Source organism: Panthera onca, chromosome C1 (genome assembly GCF_046562875.1).
Source record: "Panthera onca isolate mPanOnc1 chromosome C1, mPanOnc1 haplotype 2, whole genome shotgun sequence".
Taxonomy (NCBI): domain Eukaryota; kingdom Metazoa; phylum Chordata; class Mammalia; order Carnivora; family Felidae; genus Panthera; species Panthera onca.
In genome coordinates this window covers 173,160,434-173,186,001 of record NC_138346.1, presented here as the reverse complement: position 1 = coordinate 173,186,001, position 25,568 = coordinate 173,160,434, and the positions used below count along the sequence as shown (strand labels likewise).

The window sequence follows — 25,568 nt, the reverse complement described above, 5'->3', positions numbered from 1 at the left end:
GTTTGTTTTAAGTATTATTTCCTCTTCGGTGCCTAGGACAGCACTTGACCTCGAGTTGCGCTAGGTGAATGTGGCTCATATCGAATCCTACTGAGTGCAGGAGGCAGAGAATATTATTCAGGGCCTAACGTGTGCCAGCACTGTTCTGTCTAACTACGGTTGTATTTTTACACTTTCACTTTGAAGTCGTCACTTCCCCTTTTACAGATGAGTTATCAGAGAATCAAGGAGCTCGGCTCATTTGCCTGAGATCATCCACTGAGTCACCGGGGTGCCTGGAAGTCTCTTGCCTTCTGGCTATCGCCCATTACTCCGTGGAGCTTGGATGGGCACAGAGGAAGGAGAGCCGAGCCTGGTTGGGGCTGTGGTCCCAGGAAGGTGGACAATCAGGAGCAGGTGCATCGGGAGAATAGGAGGGCTGAGTCTTGATCTCTGCTGAAGCAGAGTTGTTGTTTCAACTACAGTTTTTGAAAAATGCCAGTATATTCCTCGTGGGATTTCCTGTAATTCATTTTTGCTCTCATCTTCCACACTATTTATTTACCTAAGCTTTTGTTCTCTTTGAAACGATTTCAGCCACATGTCATTCATTGTGTTAAAACCCTGGGCCCTTCATCCTGCTCAGATTTTGTGTTTTTTTTTTCCCCCCTCTCACCAGCTGCTCTGCATATCACTTTTAATTCACTGCCGCTCTGGCCTGACTTTTGTCCGGTGCTGGGAATTGCCTTACACTCCCACTCCTACTCTCCCGGGAATGGAGCTAGGGGTGTTGAATCAGGATCCAGCCTCAGGATCTATTTTTCTTTTTTGTCTCCTTGTTGTCTGAAGCTTGGGGCAGGGGTAGATTAATCAGTCTAGGTGTGGTGGAGCCCTGTGACCCTCCGTGGGGGAAATCCTAGCCCCATAGAAACTTGGCCTGCCTTTGGCTCTCAGAGTGAATTCCAGGCTTTGAAGAATCTGTCAATGTTCAACTAACCCCACAAAACCTCTGGAAGTTTTTGATGGAACCGAAACTCACACCAAAGGAGGGGGTGCTGAGCTTGGCTCAGCTTGGCTGAGCTTGGTTGGGGAGAGCTCGCCTGCCAGCTGAGATCTTTTTCTCTGAGATTTCAGGCCTTGCCCCCATACTCTGAGCGTCCTACAAGCTGTCTGAGCAAGTCCTGTGTCCCTCCTAGTGTGTTCCTGAAACATCTCACTGGTCTGCGCTGTGTCTTTGAGGGGTTTATCAAGGCTGCTGGGTCCTCTCTCCACCTTTTTGGAGCCATCAGAGAATTTTATAAACGAGACCATTTGTCTAGGGACAAGACAAGGTTGCTGAAGGAAACTTAGTGTTACTTTACCTTCTCCAGGAAGAAATGGGGCACATTTCCTAGAACCCAGGCACAAAGTGACCAGCCATTCCAGTTTGGTCAAGACTGTGGGGAGGTGTCTTGGGACACTGGATATACAGTGCTGAAGTCAAGAATATTGACCCTGTACAGCCAATGCCATTATTGCCACCTTGCAACTGGGAAAACCGAGGCTTGAAGTTAGCTGAGGAGAGTTAGCTTATTGAAGGTTGCTCAGCACCCTTGTGAACTGGGTCCATCTGATTCAGACTTAGAGCTTTACACCAACCGAATTCTTCACAATATAAGACTCTTGTCTCCTTCAGACCGTGTGGCTCAGTGACCTTGTGTCGTCTACTTCTCTTTTTTATTTTGTCTCAAGTTCTACCAGAAATTCCTTTCCCTCCCTATCTCCTCCCCATCCTGACTGACATAACTCCTGCCTCACCTCCTTCAGTAGGTCCTACCCTACTCTCCAGGGTAGGTCACGGTCCAGGGCTCCATACGTCCGTTAGACCTACTCAGATCTGAGTCCTCGGTTGTTCCCTACTGTCTTATGAGTGTCTGCCTATATATCTCTCCACCCCTTACTAGACTGGGACCTTGCAGAACAAAAGGAAACAACTTACATCTATAGATTTCTAGCGTGAAACGTAGTGCCTGGCTTATAATTGGGAATCGGTATATAGTTGGTGAATTAATTTAATTTATAAGATAACAGAAGGAAGCTGTGTGATTTAGAGGCACAGTTTCAGATCTGCTTAAGGATTTGTGTCATAAGATACATTTGTTATACTTGGGCCAGTCCTCTTTCTTTTGATTTCTGTATTTTAGAAAGTAACGTTCATGTGTTACCTTGGCCGTTTGCATTGGATTGCAGCCTGACCCTTTACCATGTCTAATGCCTCAAAGTGAAAAATTGTCTCTTATGAGGTCATATATGAGAATGTCCCAAGTAATCTGGAGGCTGTATTGAGGTTAGAAAGAAAGGAATTTCTGAAACCAAGTTTTTGCTTTGTCTTTCCTGTGGATTTTGCTAGCTCTCTGTAAGGCTCAGATTTCCAAGCTATTACATACTAGTCTACCTTCGAGATTTGATCTTTCTGGCTAGAAGGGAGGAACAAGGAAGGGGGACCCAGTTATCTGAAGGTCAGTTCTTTGTTCTCTGGGTTCTTGTATTGGTTTCTGATTGGTGCAAGTCAGGGAAGAGTGCAGCGTTTAGACAGAAATGATAAATGCCATCGCCACGTTGAATTGCAGTATGAATAGTGCTACATGTTATTGTGGCTTTTAGAGATAAAAACAGCTTTTGGTTTATTCTCAGCCATGTTCAAAATGTTAGCCTGGATTGTTGCGGCTATCTGGTACCTTATCTTCCTTATTCCCCTGGGCCCCCCGTTATTGTGTCACCAGGAGTGTACTCAAGGACAGAAAGGGGAAAAAAAAAAAAAGGTTAAGTCAATCCAAATAAACCCAAATAACTCAGACAAAGCACGCAGCACGCTGAGCACATGTGCCTGCCCTCTCCCGCCAAGCCCTGCTATTAGCACCAAAGATCGAGAGTTGTCATTAGTCACAACAATGGCAAAGATACCGAGTAAACTATGTTCCAGGCACTGTTCTTCTCCCTTAATTGTCACAATAGCTTTATGAGTTAGACATGATAATTTTTCCAGTTTTATAGATGAGGGAACTGACACACAGGAAGGTGAAGTGATGTGACCAGCTTGTCAGCCTTTAAATCAGGGAGTCCATTTCTAGAGCCCTTGTTCTTAACCATTCTGCCCTGACTAGTTCAAATATCTAGTGAAAGTCTGTCCCCATCTCATTTCAAATATCAGTGAAAGTCTGTCCCCATCTTCCATATTATCTTTCTGGTTCTGTGGCGGGTGTGGTATGGGGGCGGGGGATGATGGCTCTGTCCAGGTGTGTAAAGTTTCTTTGTAGACTTACTACATAGGGCTTTTGGTTTTTTGTTTGTTTGTTTGTTTTGTTTTTTTAAAGATAAGTCTATTTCAGGATTTAGATCGGGTGAATTCTAAACCACATTTCTTTCAAAGCCAAGGTGATGTTTCATCAAACACTAGGATCACAGAAATCTTTTCAGCTGTTTCACTCCCCTTCGTGTGTTGGGCTTGAGATGAACCCTTTGGACTGCTGCAGTGGCATTATAACAATAAATCCTGAAAGGGATCTGAGTTCAGCTATGCCAAGTGTGAATACTTCGCATTCCTGCTCATAGTTGAAAAGAAAGGAACTTGTTTTTTTGCAGACGCCATAGGATTTAGAGTTGGGTAGATTTGCATGTGATACCCTCTCCCCGACTCTCTCACTCTCTCGCAGTGAGGGACCTTGCACAAATTACTTGATAACCTTGGTTTCATTTTCCCTGTTAGTAAAACAGTGCAGTAATAACTACCTCTCAAGATCGTTGTAAGAGTTTAATACAACAATTTTGCAAAATGTGAGGCACAAAGCTATCTTTCAGTAAGTATAAAGATCTCAGGGCCTTTCCTCTTTACCAATGATTTTGACTCTTCTAAAGGAGGTATGTTGTGAGGCTCCAGTAATAATTTCACTATTACCCATGAGCTGTCGCTCAAAACTCTTCAGTATTTTTCATCATTATCATATTTAAGACACAGAGCATTTTTTGCATGATTACATTTGTTCCTTTTATCTAGAAAACCCCTTGTGCTTTACAAGTATCCATCTTAGGCCACATCCATTCATTCATGTATTGAACAACAACAGCAACAAAAATTACTGAGCCACTGCAGTGTCAAGGCCTGCCTTGCCCTCAGTCTTCTCATAGTCTAGTAGAGGAAGACAGGTGTGCACACAAAGAAATTATAGATACACGGATAGAATCTGGACAGTGTCAGGGAGTGGGGTGTAATGAAAGAGGATCTGTTGATTTTCCCTGGCTAGAGTTCCTGGAGGGATGGGGAAAGGTGTGACCAGAGAAGGCTTCTGATGAAAGAGTTGAATCTTCAGAATGTAGCCCTTTGGGGCGCCTGGGTGGTTCAGTTGGTTAAGCATCTGACTTCAGCTCAGGTCATGATCTCCCGGTTCCTGGGTTCAAGCTCGGCATCAGGCTCTGTGCTGACAGCTCAGAGCCTGGAGACCGCTTCACATTCTGTGCTTTCCTCTCTCTCTGCCCCTACCACGCTCACACTCTGTCTCTCTCTCTCTCTCAAAAACATCTAAAAAAAAAAACATTTTAAAAAATGTAAAACGAAGCCCATGTTCCCCAGGTAGATTGTTGGGAGTGGAGCGTATTATAGAAAGAATGTTCTAAACCAGAGAACAGCATGAGCAAATGATCAGTGGTATGAATGGGCAAGACACATTCAGGAATAAAGTGGAAAGACTGTTAAACTTGCGCTAAGCACTTCTATAGGTCCTGGATTTCATAGCTCTTATTTGTTGAGTGCTGGTATGTTCCACGTGCATCTCACCTTATTCCCACAGCAGTTTTGTAAGGTAAGTGTTGTTGTTCCAGAATCTTCAGATACTGAAATTGAGGTTCTAAAGATGAGGCATTTGCCCAAGGGCATATAAGTGAGGAGTCAAGGCTCTCAGTCTGAGGACAAAATAACTACAATAATAAAAACACCAAGCCAGTCATAGAGTGCTGGGCATGCTTTGACCTGCACTGTCTAGTACACTATCCACTAGCCACATGTGGCTATTTAAAATAATTAAAGTTGAATAAAATAGTGTTGTGCTATCCACATTTTCAATTGCTACATGAGCCTGGTGACTACTCTAGGGGACCGTGCAGATAGAGAACATTTCCATCATCTCCAAGTGTTCCCTCTATTGGACAGCACTTTGCATACATTAACACATCTAATCCTTGTAACAATCCTAGAAGAGGATACCGTTATTCATATTATATAGATGGGGAAACCAAAGCATAAAGATTAGAAACGTGATTAAGGTCACATGATGAACGAGTCCATTCCTTGAAACACAACACTGTAATGCCAACCCCATGGGTAGTACTCTATATAACATGAATGAGTATTAGAAGAATAGAATTCAGTGCTTTCTTGCATATAGACTAGTGTTTAGTCCCCTGCAGAGCTAATGTCTTCGATATGGTTCCTGCCCTTCCAGGAGCTGACAGTTATTGGTACAGGTTTTGCATATGTGAGGCTGGTGGTTTCTAGAGAGCCTCCTCCCCAGGGATCCTGTCAACCTCTTAGGAACAACTCAGCTTGGTAGAACCACACATTTGATGGAATTTGTCACTCCATTCATGCCTCTAACTGGCCAAGTCTGTAATCTAAAGATGATACAGTCTTAGGTAATGCTCAAAACCCTTTTCGTTCTTTTTCTCTTTGGAGAAGGTGTCTGAGGCTGTTATTTCAAGAGAATCTTTTTCAAGATGCCAACACATCTGTAGCAGATCTTTTATTTTCAAACATGGGGAAAAAAACTGCAGACTGGGAGGCTGAAAAACCTTAGTGTGAGCTGTAGCTCTGCCTCTCAGTAGCTAAATAAACTTGACTAAGTGACTTCACGTCTCTGAAATTCAGTTTCTTCGACTCTGATCTGGAGAGAAAATAACATATCGCAGGATTTTCTAAAAGCTAAATGAAGGGTACAGTGTTTGAGGATGCTTTGCAAGTTATAAAGTACTTTATATAGCTGTCAAGTATGAGATAATTCTAACACAAATGCTGGAACTTGAGATGCTTTTCTTCCATATAATCCTCTAAAGTGTTCAAAGCAGTGTGGCTTGATAAATTACAGGATAACTTACTCTTAATTGTAACATTTGCCATTTCTTTTTTCTTTTACATGAATATTGTAGATATTTTAAAGATGGATGGAAGGAATGATAGATGGTAGATAGGGGAGAGGGAGAGAGACAGCACATAGGTTAAACAGGAGAGTTGTACAAGAGGTTTTAATTTTTTCTTCTTAATTTTGTTCTAAAACATAATCCTGATAGGTACTGTGGTCTGTGTATGTGGAGGAGTAGGGATCATTAAATAAGACTTGCATTGATTCATTGACTCAGCAAGCTTGTTTTTCTGATTATTTTTTTCATGCAAAAGTTTATTGAGTGACTACCACCGCTGAGCGTTATGCAACTTTCAGGGAAAATACGATTGAATGTCTCACTTTGTGTGTGTGTGTGTTTGTGTGCTGATTTCTTCAGCTGCTCATTTTGCCCTTTAAACTTTCTGCTTTAAAGAAGCTGATACTTGATCGTCATATGAAGGGCCCCAGCAGTGTTGAGGGCTGTGCTTGTCAAAATCGTGTCTCGTGAATTGTTTCCTGATGTACGAGTGCAGCCTGTGAGTCCTCTATGGATTGTGAAATGTATTTATTCAGAAAGAGAAATCTCCTTCTGCCCTTTGTTGCTTTCCCTGCTTTGGGCCTCTTTTCTCAGGGAAGGCCCCTCCAAGCTCTATGTGGCCAAAGGAAGAATGAGATATGTCAGCTCTTGGATTCATGTGGCCTCACAGCGGGCATCAGCTACGCACTGCTATTGAATAGGGTGGACGTGAGGCAGGGTTAGAGGGCCTCTCCTGAGAGAAATTGGACATGACCTGCCTCTTACCCATGTTAGACACGCCTGACCTGAGGTTATGCACATCTTGGAGCTTGAGAATGTAGGATTTGGGGATGCATTTTTCTGCCTTCCTGTTGCCAGGAAAGGGGAAACTTGACTTGGTTGTTTGAAGAAGCACCGTGTGTATTGTGTACTGAGAATGGCTGAGAAAGGATCTCCATTTATGATCCATGTCTTCCGTTGTGAATGTGATGGAACAGTTCAAACTATGATGTACTATGGCAGAATGTATGGCTAAAACTCAGATTTTCTAACTCTAAACCCATGGCTCTTACCAATGTTCCATGGTGTGCCAACACTTAGAAAGGTATTTCCTTTATATGAGACAGTCTAACATCAAAAATTGGAGTAGAGAAAGAACATGGGCTTTGGAATCGGGCAGGACAAGGTCAAATCCTGACATTCCTCCTTCTATCTGTATCACCTTGGGCCTGTTACTTGAACTCTCTGATCCTTTCCTTCTGCATATGTTGAAGGGGGGGGAAGAATATGTATGCTTTATGGATGTTGTGGAAATTAAATGAGATAACATTTAAAGAGCTTAGCCCAGTACTCAGCCGATCTTAGATGTCTTACATGTTTGCTAGAAAGACACGAAAGGAGACCACTATCTCTTGGGAAATAATTCAGATGATGTTGATGCTGATGATGAGCTGGTGCTGGGGTCACTGTGGTAGTGGTGATGGAGACATAGCTACCATTAACCAAACTTTTATTTTTAAACATCTGCTCAGTATCAGAGCAACCATATGACATTGCCATTTTCTTCATTTTATAACAGGTCTTCCTGTCTCCAAATTACACTCCTCTCCTATACGACACCCTAGTTCTCAGAGTCCAAGCCTAGAATATCAACAATGAATCTACTGGAGAAGAAACAAAGAAATATTTGTCACAGACTTCTTTTTTCCCCCATTTTGCTATTTGAAACCCCGTGAGATATGCTTCGCCTGTGCTTTATGTATGTGGAGCCAGTAAATATAGGTCATCATCAGAAATTCCTTGAACTTATTTATAACACTGTGGATCAGCAGTGGCTATGCTCTCTTCTGTCAGGGATCTCAGCATCAGCATCTTTAAGACATCAGTATTTTGAGATAGATAAGTAAATATCAGCCACTAATTATTGGGTTTTTACCTTGGAGAAAAAGCCCAAGAACCAGCAGTTTGAAACCAGACTACCTGGATATGAAGCCCAGCCCTGCTTCTTGTGAGCTTTGTGAAGTTGGTTAAGTTACTCTCCTCATTTGTAAGCTTCCATTTCCTCATCTCTGAAATGAGGTTGATAACAGTTGGAAGAATAAAATGAGACATGCATGGGGAGAGCGTGTGTAAAACGAGCTCAATTCATACTAGCTCATATCTAGGGTTTCTTCCTGTGCAAAAGCCTTTGTGCCCTGGATGGGGAGCTCTGTTACTCAGGGTCCACCCAGAAAAATGTAAAGTGCTCTAAGTATTTAACAAATAGAATTTAGTACACATAAAAAAGGTGACCCAGATCATGAAGGGGCCAAGAAGGGCTATATCCCCATAAAGCAAGCTGGAAATCAGCGAAATAGAAGCTGCTACTACCCCTTTAGGCTAGAGGAACAAAGGAAACAGGTTACCAGAGTCCAAGGGTGGCAGACACCAGCAGATGTTAGAGCCATGCGGCCGTCAGCAGGGCTGAAGTCATCATGCAGGAGGAGACATGCTTTGGCTCTCCGCTTCCTGCAGCCCTCAGATCTCCCAGCCGACCTTGGCTCACTTGGAGTCTGGGAACCGCAGTCTGCAGGAACCCACGGTACTGAGCAGAGCAGAGGACTTGATGAAAGCCAATAGGAAGTCTTACAGGCTCAGTCTCGGACCTCAGTTGCCTGATTGCTGAGACCTCACTGCTGTGATAACCACCACGGAAAGTTCGAAAGAGTCTTACTCCCCCCTGCTGATGGGCCTCTGATGAACAATGGCTGAGGTTTTCAAGTTGCTGTGCTTGGGAAGGTAGAATTTGGAAAAAGCCTTGGAAAAACCTAGAAAGTTGTTGGAATGTAAGGGCCTGTCTAGATCCTGCTTTCTGGAAAGGCCTGCTTGCCTGGGCAGCCAACACCTTTAATATCTGGGGATTTGTGGTCCGAGGAGACACCCCCAACCCCGCCTTTCCCTGGGCCGATTCCTGCAGAATGCAGCAGCGTAGACCCACTTCCTGGAGAAACCTCCCTGAACCCCTGCCTGGGAGCTCAGCTGTCCTTGTGGTCCCCACGCCCTGTCTGTCCTGACCCCCTGCATTGAAGTGCTCCGTTTAGGGCTGTTTCCATCCCACCACACTGTGAGTACCCCCGAGGACAGGGAGTTGTCGTCTTTATCCCTGCACCCCCACAAATCGGTACTTTGGCCTCCTGGTCTGCGCTAGCGACTCTGTGGAGGCTCCACTGCTAAGCATGTGGATAAGGCAGGCCTGTTTCCAGAAGCTTTTATTATAGAAGAGGCAGGCAGTGGAGGGTTCTTAAAACCACCAGTGTCTCGTATGCCAGGGATGTTCAAGGATGGGTTTGAATATTGAACAGGGAGACTCCATCTTTCCTGGAGGACCAGGGAAGCTGCCTGAGGAAGTAACATTGGAGTGAGGAATGGACAGGAGTTAGCCTGGCCAAGAAGTAGGGGAATGGCATCTGAGGTAAGGGAGGAACAAGTGCAGAGGTCTTGAAGTGGGAAAGAGAGTTGAGAGTGGGGGGCGAGGCTGGCACTGCATGGAGCTGGGGAGGTCAGCGGGAGCCCAGGCTCGGCCCTGCCTCAGCGTGCGCTACGTCCTGCCTGTATTGTCCTGAGGAATGTTTGCAGCTCCCCCCTCACGACACCTGCTATATAGCATTGTGCATAGGAGATACTTGCTGGAGGGGCGCCTGGGTGGTCAGTCCATTAAGCATCGGACTCTTGGTTTCTGCTCAGGTCATGATCTTGAGATTTGTGAGTTTGGGCCCTGAGCTGGGCTCCGTGCTGGCAGCAGGGAGCCTGCTTGGGATTCTTTCTCTCTCCCTCTCTGCCGGCCCCTCCACCACTCACAACCCGCCGCACCTCAAAATAAATAAATAAACTTTTTTTTTTTAAAGAAGATGCGTGTTGGCCATTTTAATAAATGATGCGCAATTCTAGGGTCTAAATAGTCTTTTTTTTTTTTAAGGGAGAAAAACTCAGGGTGCCTGGGTAGCTCAGTCTTTTAAGCTTCTGCCTTCGGCTTAGGTCATGATCTCATAGTTCATGAATTCAAGCCCCACGTTGGGCTCTGTGCTGACAGCTCAGAGTCTGGAACCTGCTTCAGATTCTGTGTTTCCTTTTCTCTCTGCCCCTCCCTGGCTTGCGCTCTGTCTCTCTCTCTCAAAAGTAATTAAACATTTTTAAAAACTTTTTAAAAAAAGAGAGAAAAAGTCATTTAATTGTATCTACCAGGCAATCTTTCAGTACAAAACAGAGGTACAATTTAGATCATAGCTTTGACGGTCCATTTTGTGGTCTGTTATGAAAACTCTAAATTTTGAGGATACAAAGGCAACATAAGGAAGCAACTGCCACAACATTGTTAGGATTAATTCAGCTCATCTGGCCAGTTGTGTGAGCTCTGGGTCATTGGCCATAAGTACATTTACCGAAAATCACTTTATCTACATAAAGGCCAAGAGGCTGAATTCACTTTAACTCTTTAGTTGATATTTACCTTCATAATAGCATATAAAGGAATGTTCAGTTTGCTTGCCCTAACTCTCTGCTACTGTCACAAGAGACTGAGAGGCAGAGAAAGGAACAACGAGGCTTAAAGTCTTCAAAGTCTCACTGATAAAGAATACATTCGTTGCAATTATATTCTTTTTTTTTTTTTTTTTTTTTTTTCATTTAAATCAAAGCTAGTCAGTGTATGGTGTAATAATGATTTCAGGAATAGAATTTAGTGATTCATCACTTAAGTGTAATACCCAGTGCTCATCCCACCCAGTGTCCTCCCTAATGCCCCTCCCGCATGTAGCCCATCCCCCCACCCAACACCCCTCCAGCAACCCTCAGTTTGTTCTCTGTATTTAAAAGTCTCTTATGGTTTGTCTCCCTGTCTGTTTTTATATATTTTTTTGCTTCCCTTCCCTTATGCTCATCTGTTTTGTATCAAATTCCACATATGAGTGAAATCATATGATACTTGTCTTTCTCTATTTTCACTTAGCATAATACATTCTAGCTCCATGCACATTGTTGCAAATGGCAAGATTTCGTTCTTTTTGATTGCTGAGTAATATTCCAGTGTGTGTGTGTGTGTGTGTGTGTGTGTGTGTGTGTACATACATACATACATACCATAGCTTCTCGATCCATTCATCTGTTGATGGACATTTCGGCTCTTTCCATACTTGGGCTATTGTCGATAGTGCATCTCTAAAACTTGGGGTGCATGTGCCCCTTTGAAACAACACTCCTATATTCTTTGGATAAATACCTAGTAGTGCAATTGCTGGGTTGAAGACTAGTTCTATTTTTAATTTTTTGAGCAATCTCCATACTGTTTTCCAGAGTGGTTGCACCAGTTTGCTTTCCCACCAGCAGTGCATAAGGATTCTTTTCCTCTGCATCCTTGCCAACATCTGTTGTGTCTTCTATTGTTAATTTTAGCCATTTTGACAGGTGTGAGGTGGTATCTCATTGTGGTTTTGATTTGTATTTTTCTGATGATGAGTGATGTTGAGCATCTTTTTATGTGTCTGTTAGCCATCTGGATGTCTTCTTTGGAAAAGTGTCTATTCATGTATTTTACCCATTTCTTCACTGGATTATTTACTTTTTGGGTGTTGAGTTTGGTAAGTTCTTAATAAATAGATTTTGGATACTAACCCTTTATCTGATATGTCATTTGCAAATATCTTCTCCCATTCTGTCAGTTGCCTTTTAGTTTTGCTGATTGTTTCCTTTGTTGTGCAGAAGCTTTTTATTTTGACAAAGTCCCAATAGTTCAATTTTGCTTTTGTTTCTCTTGCCTCTGGAGACACGTGGAGTAAGAAGTTGTGGCCAACATCAAAGGGTTTGTTACCTGTTTTCTCCTCTAGGATTTTGATGGCTTCCTGTCTTACTGTTAGGTCTTTCATCCATTTTGAGTTTATTTTTGTGTACGGTGTAAGAAAGTGGTCCAGGTTCATTCTTCTGCATGTTGCTGTCCAATTTTCTCAGCACCATTTGTTGAAGAGACTGTCTGTTTTCAATTGCATATTCTTTCCTGCTTTGTCAAAGACTAGTTGGCCATATGTTTGTGGGTCCATTTCTGGGTTCTCTGTTCTGTTCCATTGATCTGAGTGTCTGTTTTTGTGCCAGTACCATACTGTCTCTATGATTACAGCTTTGTAGTATAGTTTGAAGTCCGAGATTGTGATGCCTCCTGCTTTGGTTTTCTTTTTCAAGATTGCTTTGGCTATTTGGGGTCATTTCTGGTTCCATACAAATATTTGGGTTGTTTGTTCTAGCTCTGTGAAGAATGGTGTTATTTTGATATTTATTTTGGTAAGGATTGCATTGGATATGTAGATTGCTTTGGGTAGTATCAACATTTTAACAATATTTGTTTTTCAGACTCATAAGCATGGAATGTTTTGCCATTTTTTTGTGTGTCTTGTTCAATTTCTTTCATAGGCTTTCTATAGTTTTCAGCATATAGATTTTTCACCTCTTTGGTTAGGTTTGTTCCTAGGTATTTTATGGGTTTTGGTGTAATTGCAAATAGGATCGATTCCTTGATTTCTGTTTCTGCTGCTTCATTATTGATGTATAGAGATGCAACCAATTTCTGTACATTTATTTTATATCCTATGACTTTGCTGAATTCATGTATGAGTTCTAGCAGTTTTTTGGTGGAGTCTTTTGGGTTTTCCACATAGAGTATCATGTCATCTATGAAGAGTGAAAGTTCGACTTCCTCCTTGCTGATTTGGATGCCTTTTATTTCTTTGTGTTGTCTGATTGCTGAGGCTAGGACTTCCAATACTGTGTGAGAATGGACATCCTTGTTATGTTCCTGACCTTAGGGGGAACTCTCTCAGTTTTTTCCCACTGAGGGTAATATTAGCGGTGGGTCTTTCATATGTGGCTTCTATGATCTTGAGGTGTGATCCTTTCATCCCTACTTTCTTGAGGGTTTTTTATCAAGAAAGGATGCTGTATTTTGTCAAATGCTTTCTCTGCATCTATTGAGAGAATCATGTGGTTCTTATTCTTTCTTTTATTAATGTGATGTATCACATTGATTGATCTGTGGATATTGAACCAGCCCTATATCGCAGGTATAAATCCCACTTGATCGTGTTGAATAATCGTTTTAATGTATTGTTGGATCCAGTTTGTTAGTATCTTGTTGAGAATTTTTGCATCCATGTTCATCAGGGAAATTGGTCTTTAGTTCTCTGGTTTTAGAATCGAGGTAGTGCTGGCCCTGCAGAATGAATTTGGAAGTTTTCCATCCATTTCTATTTTTTGCAACAGCTTCAAAAGAATAGGTGTTCCGTCTTCTTTAAATGTTTGGTAGAATTCCCCTGGAAAGCCATCTGGCCTTGGACTCTTGTTTGTTAGGAGATTTTTGATTACTGACTCAATTTCTTTACTGGTTACGGGTCTGTTCAAATTTTCTATTTCTTCCTGTTTCAGTTTTGATAATTTATATATTTGTAGGAATTTGTCCATTTCTTCCAGTTTTCCCAGTTTGTTGGCATGTAATTACTCATTATCTTCTCTTATAATTGTGTATCTGTGGTGTTGGTTGTATACTTTCCTCTTTCATTCGTGATTTTATTTATTTGAGTCCTTTCCCTTTTCTTTTTGATCAGTCTGGCTAGGGGGTTATCAATTTTGTTAATTCTTTCAAAGAACCATCTCCTGGTTTCATTGGTCTTTTTTTTTTTTTTTTTTAATTCGATATCATTGATTTCTGCTCTAATCTTTATTATTTCCCTTCTTCTTCTGGTTTTGGCCTTCATCTGCTGTTCTTTTCCCATCTTTTTTAGGTGTAAGTTAGTTTGTATATTTGAGAACTTTTTTCCTTCTTTAGGAAGGCCTGGATTGCTATGTCCTTCCTTCTTATGACCACCTTTGCTGTATCCCAGAGGTTTTGGTCTGTCATGTTTTCATTTTCATTGGCTTCCATGTAGTTTTTAATTTCCTCTTTAATTTCTTGTTTAACGCACTCATTCTTTAGTAGAGTGTTCTTTAATTGGAGGTATTCATGGTCTTTCCAAATCTTTCTTGTGGCTGATTTCGAGTTTCATAGTGTTGTGGTCTGATCTCGATCTTTTTATACTTGATGAGGGCTGATTTGTGTCCCAGTATGTGATCTGTTCTCAAGAATGTTCCATGTGCATCTAAATAGTCTTCTTAGCTCTATCATCACATTTATAACTTCATTTATCTGGGAGGTATCAACAAATAACAGTCTGGAGAAGAAGCCTGAGCTTATACCGTTTATGAGAAAGTCTCCGTTATCTCGCATTCGTTTAACAGAAACTCGCTGTCAGTCACCCTACCCTTTACATTGAGAGTTCTGTGATGAGTAATTGTAAGAATGGGGACCTAGAGAGACCAAAAAGATTGAAACAGCTCAGGTGCCTTCTTTGAGATTGAAATGTGTTGTGCTAAATCAGGTCCATTCAGCTCTGCCCTTTACTAGCAGTGTGACCTTGGTCATGTCACTCAACCTCTTCGTACCTCCGTTTCTCCACCAATGTGTGTGGCATTACTAATACGAACTTGAGACAGGGTTAATATAAAATGAGATCGTCCATGTGAATATGCAGCATGGTGCCCTGGTATTTCCTGGGCACAAAATCGCCAATAGCTTCACCTTTTATTATTCTAATTACAGTTACTATTAATACTACAATGTTAGATACTATACATTGACCAGAATCGAGCATAGACATAATGTGCTTCCTAGCTTCTTGGTGGCAGGCAAGTATGTTCTGTTGGTTTCCATTTGAGACTGGCTTACACAGGAATGCTTTCTTAACATTTAGTTATAAAAAAGAGTGTTGTATGCTTGTTCTTGGCTTTCTTTTCTCGTTTTTTTTAAGAGGGTTTTGTTTTATTTTGCTTTCTCGCAGGAGTGATTGGAGCAGATGTGAGAGGGCATGGCCTTGCCTGTGAGGGACAGCCAGTGACGTCACGGCTGGCTGTCATCTGTGGAACATCTTCTTGTCACATGGGGGTGAGTCTGAAGGGCTGAGGGCGGGGCCACCACAGGGGATGGGGGGGGGGGCAGCCCAAGAGGAGATGTAAATGGCTGGCCCCTCCTTTGTCCTTCAATTCCTTCCCTTCCTGCTGCCTGCCTGCTCTGTTTACCACAAGCCCAGCCCTTCTTCCAAAAGCTGTGTTTAAATTTGCCAGATCTTTCTTTTCCCCCTGAGCTAGATTCTTAAAAAGTATGAAAAGGTTTGAGTCTGTCTTTGACATCAGCCTGGTTAGAGAGCTCAGGCGTGAGGGGTGAAATTGGATCCAAAGATGGCAATGCCTTGCTCCCAGGCTGATCTGTCCCTAATGGGTCTCTGAGTCTCCTCTGCACAGGGGTGTCTGTTTTCCTTGGCCACGGGGCTCTCTCCCAATCAATATAAATCCATCTCCCTAGAAGCAGCCTGATGATCTATAGAATTAGGCTGCGTATCATGACTTCAAAAGAACACTGATAAGCAATTTTCACTTTGTTAATTTTTCTCCATGAATTAGTGGAAAGGCGTTCTCCAAGATTGCAGTTAAAATTTAGTGCCTGCCCTAAAATTTATATCTTCTTTAAATGCATGAGTCTGAAAGCATTCCATTTCGATAAGTACCCATTTCTACCATATTTTTATTTAAAAGTCATTACTCTGTTAAACTTAGATGGACGACTCCTTGGATGTTTCCCAGATGAGTAAAATAGAGAGAGGGCGGGGGGAGGAGGCGGAAGGCGGGTGAGGATTAGAGTGGACACAGTCCGGGGCCGAATCTCTGTAGCCATGGAAGGAATCATGTGCCGTGTCAAATGTGGGGCCTAGTGACAGTAGGGCCTAGTGAGCCTTTTTTTTTTTTTTTTTACCATTAAATATTCTGATTGAGTAAATAGTGATACATCTACTTACGTATGGATCCCCTCTTCTCGTGTCCAGAGCTGTGCTCGGCCTTGGGGACGTGAGGGTGACATGAAGGCTCCTGTTGATGAGGCATGGTTACAGCAGCCATTACAATACAGTACAAGGCCCCGGGGTATCAATTTGGATTGAACTTGTGATCCTGAGCATCTGCGATATGCCGACATTGTGCATGGCTTCCCAGCGCAGGGGGATGATGGAGCCAGCCCCATTGGTTTCCAGTTTTAGTCCCTGTGCTTACTAAGTATGGGCCCCCTGGCAAGGCACTGACCCCCTCCAGGCCTCAGATTCCTTATCTGCAAAATGTGGAGATCTCTAGTACATGGCTCCTAGTGTTATGATCAGGCGATGAGGCTATGTGATGTGCTTCCCATGAAGTAAGTTCCTCACAATAGTTAGCTCCTGATGACTAGCACTGATGCTGTTGGGCAAAAAGGAGACAGTGACTGACTCTGTCCAGGAATGGTCCAGGGTTAGGGACACCTTCCTGAGGGGACCCTTGTGTTAGACCTTCATGTCATAGGTTTCCTTGACCCTGCCTTTCTCCCGGCCAAAAAAAAAAAAAAAAAGTTTTCCTTTTATTTGTTTCTGTGGACAAGGTTTTAAGTGGGACTTCTTTTAAAAATTTTTTGGTAACGTGTATTTATTTTTGAGACAGAGAGAGAGCATGAGCAGGGCAGGAGCAGAGAGAGAGGGAGACATAGAGTCTGAAGCAGGCTCCAGGCTCCGAGCTGTCAGCACAGAGCCCGACACGGGGCTCGAACTCACGAGCTGTGGGATCGTGACCTGAGCTGAAGTCGGACACTTAATCGACTGAGGCACCCAGGCACCCCTTTAACTAAGTTTTCAAAACCCCAGCCTCTTTGTCCCCTTAGCAGCCCTAATTGTAGGGCCCAGCTGTCCCTGAAGGAAGAGATCTGCAGAGGCCTCAGGCTGCCTCAAGCAGGAGGCACCCGTTAGGGCGGCTGGTCCTTATTTCCCTTGACACGAGTCTACACTGGTTAGCCTGTCTTAATTGAACACTGATTGAAACCTATTTAAATCATCCCCCATTTTCACAGGGACACATCTAATCTGGTTTCTCCTGTGAAATCTGAATTTTAGGCATTTTTACTACACTTAATTCGGATTTCTGAGCAAAAGCAAGTCCAAATGAATGTGAGGGACTCTGTCAGGTCTCCCCCCGCTCTCATTCTCCTTGCCTATTAATGGGGATAGTACTGCCTTTTCGTCTAGGATCCATTTTGCAAGTTAGGCAGCCAAGGCATAGAAAAGTCCAGAAGTTTTCCCAGGGCCACAAGCTGTTAAGTGAGAGCTGAGAACTCAGACCTAGCTCCATCTCAATCCCAAACGCATTCTGCTCAGTGCCTCGCTGCCTTGAGCACAATTGTAATGTCCTGTAAAGACGTGGAGACGGCCTGGGCTTCAGAGCTGTGAGATTCAGGTTAAAGCCCTGCTCGTCCACTCTGTGGTCTTGTGACCTGAAGGGAGTTACTTAACTTCTCTGAACCTCTGAGCCTTCCTTCATCCCCTTGGGGTGGTGCTGCCTGTTTCATAGTGTTGCTGGTGAATGTGACTTGTGGACGTACATACCTAGTACATAACACTCAGAAATGGTGGAGATTCTTAGTGCACTTGCCTAGTGATATACAAGGCTCACTTGAAGCATCTGTTTGGGCTTTAATGAGTTTGATGGGCAGCTGCAGTTGGTTGCAATGAATTAGGGCCATAAAATGCCAGTTTATTATGGTCGTGTTGTGCTGGAAATAAAGTCCCCACCCCCACCTTGCTTTGTACTTGGGAGTGGGAAGGGACCTTCGGGGCCAAGGGTATTAATCATCAGCTTTAATGTTACGTGGTGAGGGCGAGACTGTGGTCATGCTGGCATCAGAAAGTGGCTTTGATCTTCCTCAGGTGCTGGGCGCCCAGGGAGCCAGCAACAATAACACCTTTGTGAGGTCTAGGAGAGGTACAGGTCTAAGGAAACACTCCCAGGGAAGCTCAAGGACCCCCTTTGTTGTGGTTCTGGCAAACAAAACCACCAACTGTCAGGAAAAATTCACCAAACAGAACACAGGGACCAGAGGGGGCTCTGGGCTTTTCTAAAAGTGGTTTTCAACCTGGCCTTAAGGATTCTGTTTCTTCTTGTCTGCACACTACTGACTTTTTTGATTCAGTAGGTTGATCGAGCCAAAATTCCCAGGAATATTTTGTGCTTGATCCAGGCTGCCTCTTTCTAGATATGAATGAATGGATGGATGTCCAAGTAACCAAATGTTGATAAGTACTTGGAAATTCCTCACCTCCCAGTCCCTGTTACTTCTAGGAATCTAGAGAAAAAGCTTGAGGTTGAACATAAGACTTACTAATCAGGTCTTTGATATTTTGAAAGATAAGCGTGTGGGTTGTACATTTATCTTCCTTTAGATGTTTTAATTAACGGGAAAAAAAATACGTGTTCTTTTTCTTAACTCCACGAAAGCAGGGCTGCTTGTTCAGAGTTAATTACCACCAAGTCACCAAAACCCAAGATAATACACAGCAAGGGTTAGCCAGGGGTTGAAAAGTCACGGGGTCAGATGGAGATTGATTCTTGCCATCGTTCCAGCACCCCTTTCCTTGACTTGTCAAGTCGGGTTGTAACTTGGCACCTTGTCTTGCAGTTAGCACGTCAGATGACAAGAGGACCCTGGGAAGTGGAACAAGTGTTGAGGAGGCAAGATTTGAACAGAACAATAGTTGTTGAGAGCTGGGAATTCTATCCGCATCTTAAATCACCCAGAACCGAAGCTTTTTCAAGGGCTTAGATGAATGTGGGGATGGAGGTTCTCTGTCAGTCTCAAAGATGTAGTAGGCTCCTTTGCTGGTCCCACTGCCTACTGCGTTTAGGTAAGATACTTCACCTTTTGCTACCTCAGTTTCTTCATCTGTTAAATGTGGGCAATACTCTTTACCCATAGAGCTGTTTTGAGGGTGAAATGGGGTGATCTTTGTAAGCAGCTTGGCACTGTACCTAACGCAAAAGACCAAATATAGTGCTGTCATTAAAAGTGATCCATTGAGGCCGGAATGATCCATGTGGAAATGGATTGAATTGGGGGCATCAGAGTGAACTCATGTGTAGCATAATATAGATTACAGATGGATACATATAACGAGTATTTATAGATGCATGTAGGTATACAGGTTAGTAAACATACATATCTCCTAGCTCTGACAGCTCAGAGGCTCTAGAAACAAGGACACCTCAGCAACTTGGTGTTTGTTCCAAGCCTAGCTGGTATCCAGATCATGGTTTCTAATACCTTTCTCCAATAAAAAGAGCCTAGACTCCATGGAGAAATGGTTGATTCTAAGACTGGAGAGGAAATAGAGGAGATAACCCTGGAGCATCTTTTAGTGCCAGAAAGCAAGGAAATGCTCAACAAACAAAACAAAATAAAAAAGGGGTATCAGGAGCCAACTGAGGGTGCTGCCAGTGACCAAAACTGGAGCAGTGTGGGCAGCAAAGTAAAGTAGTATTATATAATGACCCGAAGTATAACATAAACATCATGAGTCCATAGGGATATACCTGAATGAATGAATGAATGAATGAGACAAATCTCTCATGCAGAGATAATTTTATGTCGGTACTCCCCCATCAAGGTACTCCAAATAATTTATGTCGGTACTCCCCCATCAAGGGGGTGGGGCATCGCTTCCCACTCCTTAAGTCTGAGCTGTGTTTAGTGACTTTCTTTCAGAGAGGACAGTGTGAGAAGGGGAAAAAGTATAATTTTACAGTGGAGCAGTCTTGACAAACGCTACCTCTGCCAGGTGGCCAAGGTCATCAGCAGCAGTGATAAGCCATGTTGATAATATGTACCGTTGATATGATGTCATGAGAATGGCGCTTTATCATCCTCCCAAAACCTATATCCACAGTATCCCCCTAAGGAAAACATCAGCAAATCCAAGTTGAGGGACATTGTATGATATGCCTGACCAGTACTCCTTGATGCTGTGATGGCTATCAAAAAACAAGGAAAGTCTTAAGCAATCATCACCGCCAAGAGGAGTCTAAACAGATGTGGCAACTAAATGTGACCTGGGATTCTAGATGGGGTCCTGGAACAAACACAGGACATTCAGTGAAAACTCCGCAAATTTGAATAAAGTAAGGCGTTTAGTTAGTAATAATATATTGATATTCTTCTTTAATTGTAGATATACAATAGGTATACCTCATGTGGGATATTAATGATAGGAGGAGAATCTGGGTGTGGTGTATATGGGGACTCTATACTATCTTGCAAATCTTCTGTAATCTCAAATTAGTCTAAAATTAAAAGTTTTTCTTTTTTGAGAGAGAGCACATGTTAGTGGGGAGGGGACAGAAGGAGAGAGAGAGAGAATGAATCTCAGGCAGGCCCCACACCTCTAAAAGTTTATTTTTAAATCATTTATTAAGTCATTCATTCATTAAGAAAGAATTTTCTTAAGGACGCCTGGGTGGCTCAGTTGGTTGAGCATCCAACTCTTGATTTCGGCTCAGGTCATGATCCCAGGGTCGTGGGATCAAGCCCCACATCAGGCCCCACACTGAACATGGAGCCTGATTAAGATTCTATCTCTTCCTCTTCTCCTCTCCCTTGATGACTCTTTCTCTCTCTTTCTAAAAAAAAAAAAAAAGAAAAAGAAAAAGGCATTTCCTTGTACTTGCCTGGCTAAGTGCAAAATATGATGAAAGTATCATGCCTGCCTTAAGACAAAAAGGAGAAAACCACAACACAGATGGAAATTGCTGTGGTAAGTGCAACACTGGAGTATGGTGGGAATAGGGAGAAGGTCCTGCTCAAGTCTTGAGTAGACAAGGAAGTTTTCCTATAGGATGGGACATTTCCCTGGTCCCACTGGGACACCTCCTGCCAGCCCAGTTTCAGGCCCCGAGCCCTGTCTTCTTCTCTTCCTGACTTTGTTTTTCTCTTCTGTGTCCGCAACGCCATGCAGGTGACTTCCTCTGTCATCTGGATGGGATGTGGTTATGTATAGGCCCATCAGGAGGGCACCATAAGAGGGGTGAACAGCCATGTGCCTTTAACAAATGACCTTCTGTTAGTAGGGTCATAGCTAAGAATAGAGTGGGCAGGTAGGACCAGTTTCTCTCTCTTGGTCTTTTTAGCAGGTGGCATTGGCAGAGGTCATTGAGAAAGGTAGACAGGGAAGGGAGTCCACTTGGTGCACATAGGACCACTGTTAAAGCTAACAATGGAAGAATTGGGGGTCTATGCATGAAGTGGCCTGCGCCCTCTTCATTCACCAGGACCTGCTGCTGTCAGCCTTCCAGGAATGACTATTCTCAGGAGACTGTCCTGTGGAGACTGGCCCAGGGACCCACAAGCACATTTATTGAAAATAGAATATATGTTGGGGCGCCTGGGTGGCTCAGTCGGTTGAGCGTCTGACTTTGGCTCATGATCTCACATTCTGTGAGTTTGAGCCCCGTGTCGGGCTCTGTGCTGACAGCTTAGAGCCTGGAGCCTGCTTCGGATTCTGTGTCTCCCTCTCTTTCTCTGCCCCTCCCCTGCTCATGCTCTGTCTCTCTCTGTCTCAAGAATAAATAAAAACATTTAAAAAAAATTAAAAAAAAAAAAAAAAAGGAAAACAGAATATATGCTAGACATTGATTTGTCAAGGAGATGGTTGAGGTGGCTCCGTGAGCAGTAAGAGACAGATAATGTACTCAGGAAGCTTAGGGTTGTGCTTTTCCTGGCATTTGAAACTAGGGCAGTTCTACACTATGCTGGACAGAGGATGTTTAACGTCTCTGGCCCAGCCTCAGTCATTATGAGACAGACAATAGTATTAGCTGCTGCCATCTATCAAGCACCTACAGTGTACCAAGCTCTGTGCTAAATCCTGTCATGTGATGAGCAATTCGGTGAGATAGCCACCATTACTGTCTTCATTTCACAAGTGAGGAAACTGAGGCCAACAATAGTTCAGTGGGTCATGCCATATTTGAGCCCTCTAGGGGACTGACCCTAGAGTCCTTGCTGTTCCCTTTCAGTGAAATAGCTTCTTGCAGAGGTCCAGAGGAGAGGAAGAACAGGCTCAGTGAAAATATGGGCAAATGTTGGCACAGACATCTTACTGAAACAAAGGTTTGAATGATAGGCCCCTGAGAAGATGCTCAGCATCATTAGTCATTTGGAAAATGCAAGCCCAAACCACAGGAGGTAAAGTACACTTACTGGAGTTGCCGAACTTGGGGCGAGGATGTGGAGCCTGAAACTTCCACGCTGCTGGTGGGAATGTGAAATGGCACACCCAGCTTGGAAAATAGGTTAGTGGCTTCTTACAGAGTGAACCTACACCTGCTGTGTGATCCAGCCATTCCACTCATGAAAGCCTATGGCCGTTCAAAAACTTGCACAGGAATGTTCACAGCAGCTTTATTTGTAAATAAATAAAGCTTTATTTTCCAGCCCCCTGCTGGAAACAGCCCAAATGTCTATCATTGGTGAATAGATAAATCCGCTTCTGGTATGTCCATTATAATGGAATACTACTAAGCAATGAAAAAGGAATGAACTGTTCATATAAGATACAGTATGGATTAATCTCAAAATAAATATGCTGAGTGATAGAAGCCAACCCCCCCGCCAAAAAAAGTACAAACTAATATAATTCCATTTATTTAAAATTAAGAAACACAAACTAACCTTGAATGACAGAAGGCAGATCAGTGGTTGCCTACATTGGGACAGCAGTGCAACAACAGCTAGGAGGATGAGTAGAGCACAAAGGGCACAAGGAAACTCCTGGGGTTGGTGGATACATTTGCCTTGATTAGGTAACATCTTCACTGGTGTATGCCATGTCCAAATCTAGCAAATCCGACGTTTGAATTATATGCAGCTTATCACATGCTAGTTACACCTCAGTAAAACTTGTTTAAAACACAGAAAAGAAGGGATGCCTGAGTGGCTGGGTCAGTTAAGCGTCCGACTCTTGATTTCAGCTCAGGTCACTATCTCACAGTTTGTGCGTTCAAGCCCACGTCAGGCTCTGTGCTGACAGCGTGGAGCCTGTTTGAGATTCTCTCTCTTTCCCTCTCTCTCTGCCCCTCCCCCCCCAAAAATAAATAATAAATAAACTTTAAAAGAAAAAAAAACAGAAAAGATAAGAAAAAACAACACCAGTAGTATCTGCAGTCACTTATATAGTGCTTACTATATTTCAGGCACTGTTATGTCTACAGAAATGATTTCATCCTCATTTTAAGAATTGTGCAATAAGGAGCACCTGGGTGCCTCAGTCGGTTAATTGTCTGACTTCGTCTCAGGTCATGATCTTGCAGTTCATGAGTTCCAGCATTGGGCTCTGTGCTGACAGCTCAGAGCCTGGAGCCTGCTTCAGATTCTCTGTCTCCCTCTCTCTCTGCCCTTGCCTGCCCATGCTCTGTCTCTGTCTCTGTCTCTCTCTCTCTCTCTCTCTCTCTCTCATAACTAAATGTTAAAAAAAAAAGTTGGGGGGACTGGGAGGCGCCTGGGTGGCTTAGTCGGTTAAGCATCCGACTTCGGCTCAGGTCATGATCTTGCCATTCCCGAGTTTGAGCCCCACATCTGGCTCTGTGTTGACAGCTCAGAGCCTAGAGCCTGCTTCCAATTCCATGTCTCCTTCTCTCTCTGCTCCTCCCCTGCTCGCTGTCTCTCTCTCTCAAAAATAAATAAACGTTTAAAGAAATTTTTAAATTAATTTTTTTAAGTTGTACAATAACTGTTAGTTTTCCTGTATTTTCTTTCAACCCACATCAGTTCTCTAGCTACTCTGACATGTTTTATTATTTTGTTCTTTTGGCCCCTAGCACAGACCAATAGTTATTTGTGTTTTACTGGTACCGACTTGTATCTCAGATGAAGCTGTCTTGCTTACTGAGTCCGTGTCTCCTGTGGCCCCGTTTGGCCCCTCCTGTCCAGTTTGAAGCTAGGGCTAGGTGGATGCTTAGTGAGTGTGTGGTCAGATTGCTTCCCACCCACTCGCCCCCCAACCCCAGAAGTGTGCAAGTGCTTGGATTTTCCTGAGTGCCTTCTCACTCCTTGCTGATCCAGTGGTGTTGCCTTTCATCATCTGTCTCCACTGAGTGGGGCCTGACTGACTGGGAGAAGCCCCCTGTGTGATAGTTAATGGCAGTCAGTTGCCCACACCACCTTACCAGAGAGATCTGGATGTTCATTTGGCCTCTCTGGGAAGTAGCATTTTCACTGAACAGTGTTAGTGGGACCTGGGAGACACAACCCAGCCACAGCTGCTTTCTCTTCTTTCGTCCGCCATGACAGTCTTGCATAGCTTTCCATTCCCATGCTCTGCACCCGCCCCCCACCCCATACACACACCCTGTGGCCTTGGGAGAACATGACCCCCCCCCCATGCTCCCCGCCAGCAGCTCATCAGGATGCATTTGGGCTCACAGTCGTTCTGCAGCCTGACATTTTTTGTCTTGGGAGAAGATTGTTCAGGAGCCCTAGGCTCTGGGCTCTAACCAGAGAAATGCCACCCATCAGATGGTGCCATGTTGTTAGAGCCATGCTGTTTGGGTGATTGCAGTGGTGTGGCTCTGTGGCTTCCTCACGTCATCCAGGAGGAAGTTACCCTAAAGCAAAGCCTGTGGCCTGAGCTTGGGGCACCATGGTTTACTCAGGCCGGTGTTAGAGGAGGTGTTAGAGGAAATGATGCTCCACACCATTTCTTTTAAGGGAAATACAAATTTAAACCACCATGAGAGCTACAGCACACTTTTAGATTGGCTGAACTTGGGGTGAGGATATGGGGACCAGAACTCTCTCACGCTGCTGGTGGGGATGTAAAATGGCACAACTGCTTTGGAAAATAGTTTAGCAGTTTGTTACAAAGTCACACCTACCATGTGACCCCCATTCCACTCCTATAAAAGCTGGGTAGGGCTGTCCAGACCTATGTTAATGGAAGGCCACCAGGAGCACAGCAAGGTCGGGTGACCCAAGGCCTCTCAGAAGGTCAGAAACTAAAGCTTCTGGTGGGAGTCTATCAACTGGCCTGAGCCCAGCTTTCCACAAAAGACAGCAGCTTGCCTGGAGGTATGATCAAAGAAGCAGAAGAAAAAAAAAAAAATTAGCAGCAGTAAGAGTAACACCTAACATGTACTTCATGCTTATCGTGGGCTAAGAAATTTAAATTGTATGATCAAACCATCCTAATAACCTCTTGCAGTTATCAGAATTATCCTCCCCTTTACAGGGATGGACACTGAGGGTCAGAAAGACAGAGTCCTTGCCCAAGATTACATTGCTAGTAAGTCCTAGAGATCTGTTTCCCATGCTGCTCTTTGAGTCCAGAGCAGATATTCTCAACTCTTAGCAGAACGGTAAGACAGAGGCGGTGTGGCAGGCGCACGCGTGTTGTATGGGAAACGGGGGTGGAGTGATTACAAGGTGGATCTTTTCCACAGCCTGATGAGAAGAGCCAAGTTAGACTTGGATCAAAGCTGAACCACAGTACTCTTGTTTTCCC

The 25,568-nt window shown here is 43.6% G+C and overlaps 1 protein-coding gene across 12 annotated transcripts in view; it reads left to right on the top strand.

Moving 5' to 3' along the window:
- Nucleotides 1-25,568, top strand: part of FGGY (FGGY carbohydrate kinase domain containing) — a 425,441-nt gene that overhangs the window by 219,784 nt on the left and 180,089 nt on the right. For all 12 annotated transcript variants that reach the window (XM_060624862.3, XM_078451860.2, XM_078451859.2 and 9 more), the window contains one exon: nucleotides 15,015-15,118. In XM_060624862.3, the coding sequence (XP_060480845.2) occupies nucleotides 15,015-15,118 (104 nt within the window). The remainder of the gene's footprint in view (nucleotides 1-15,014; nucleotides 15,119-25,568) is intronic.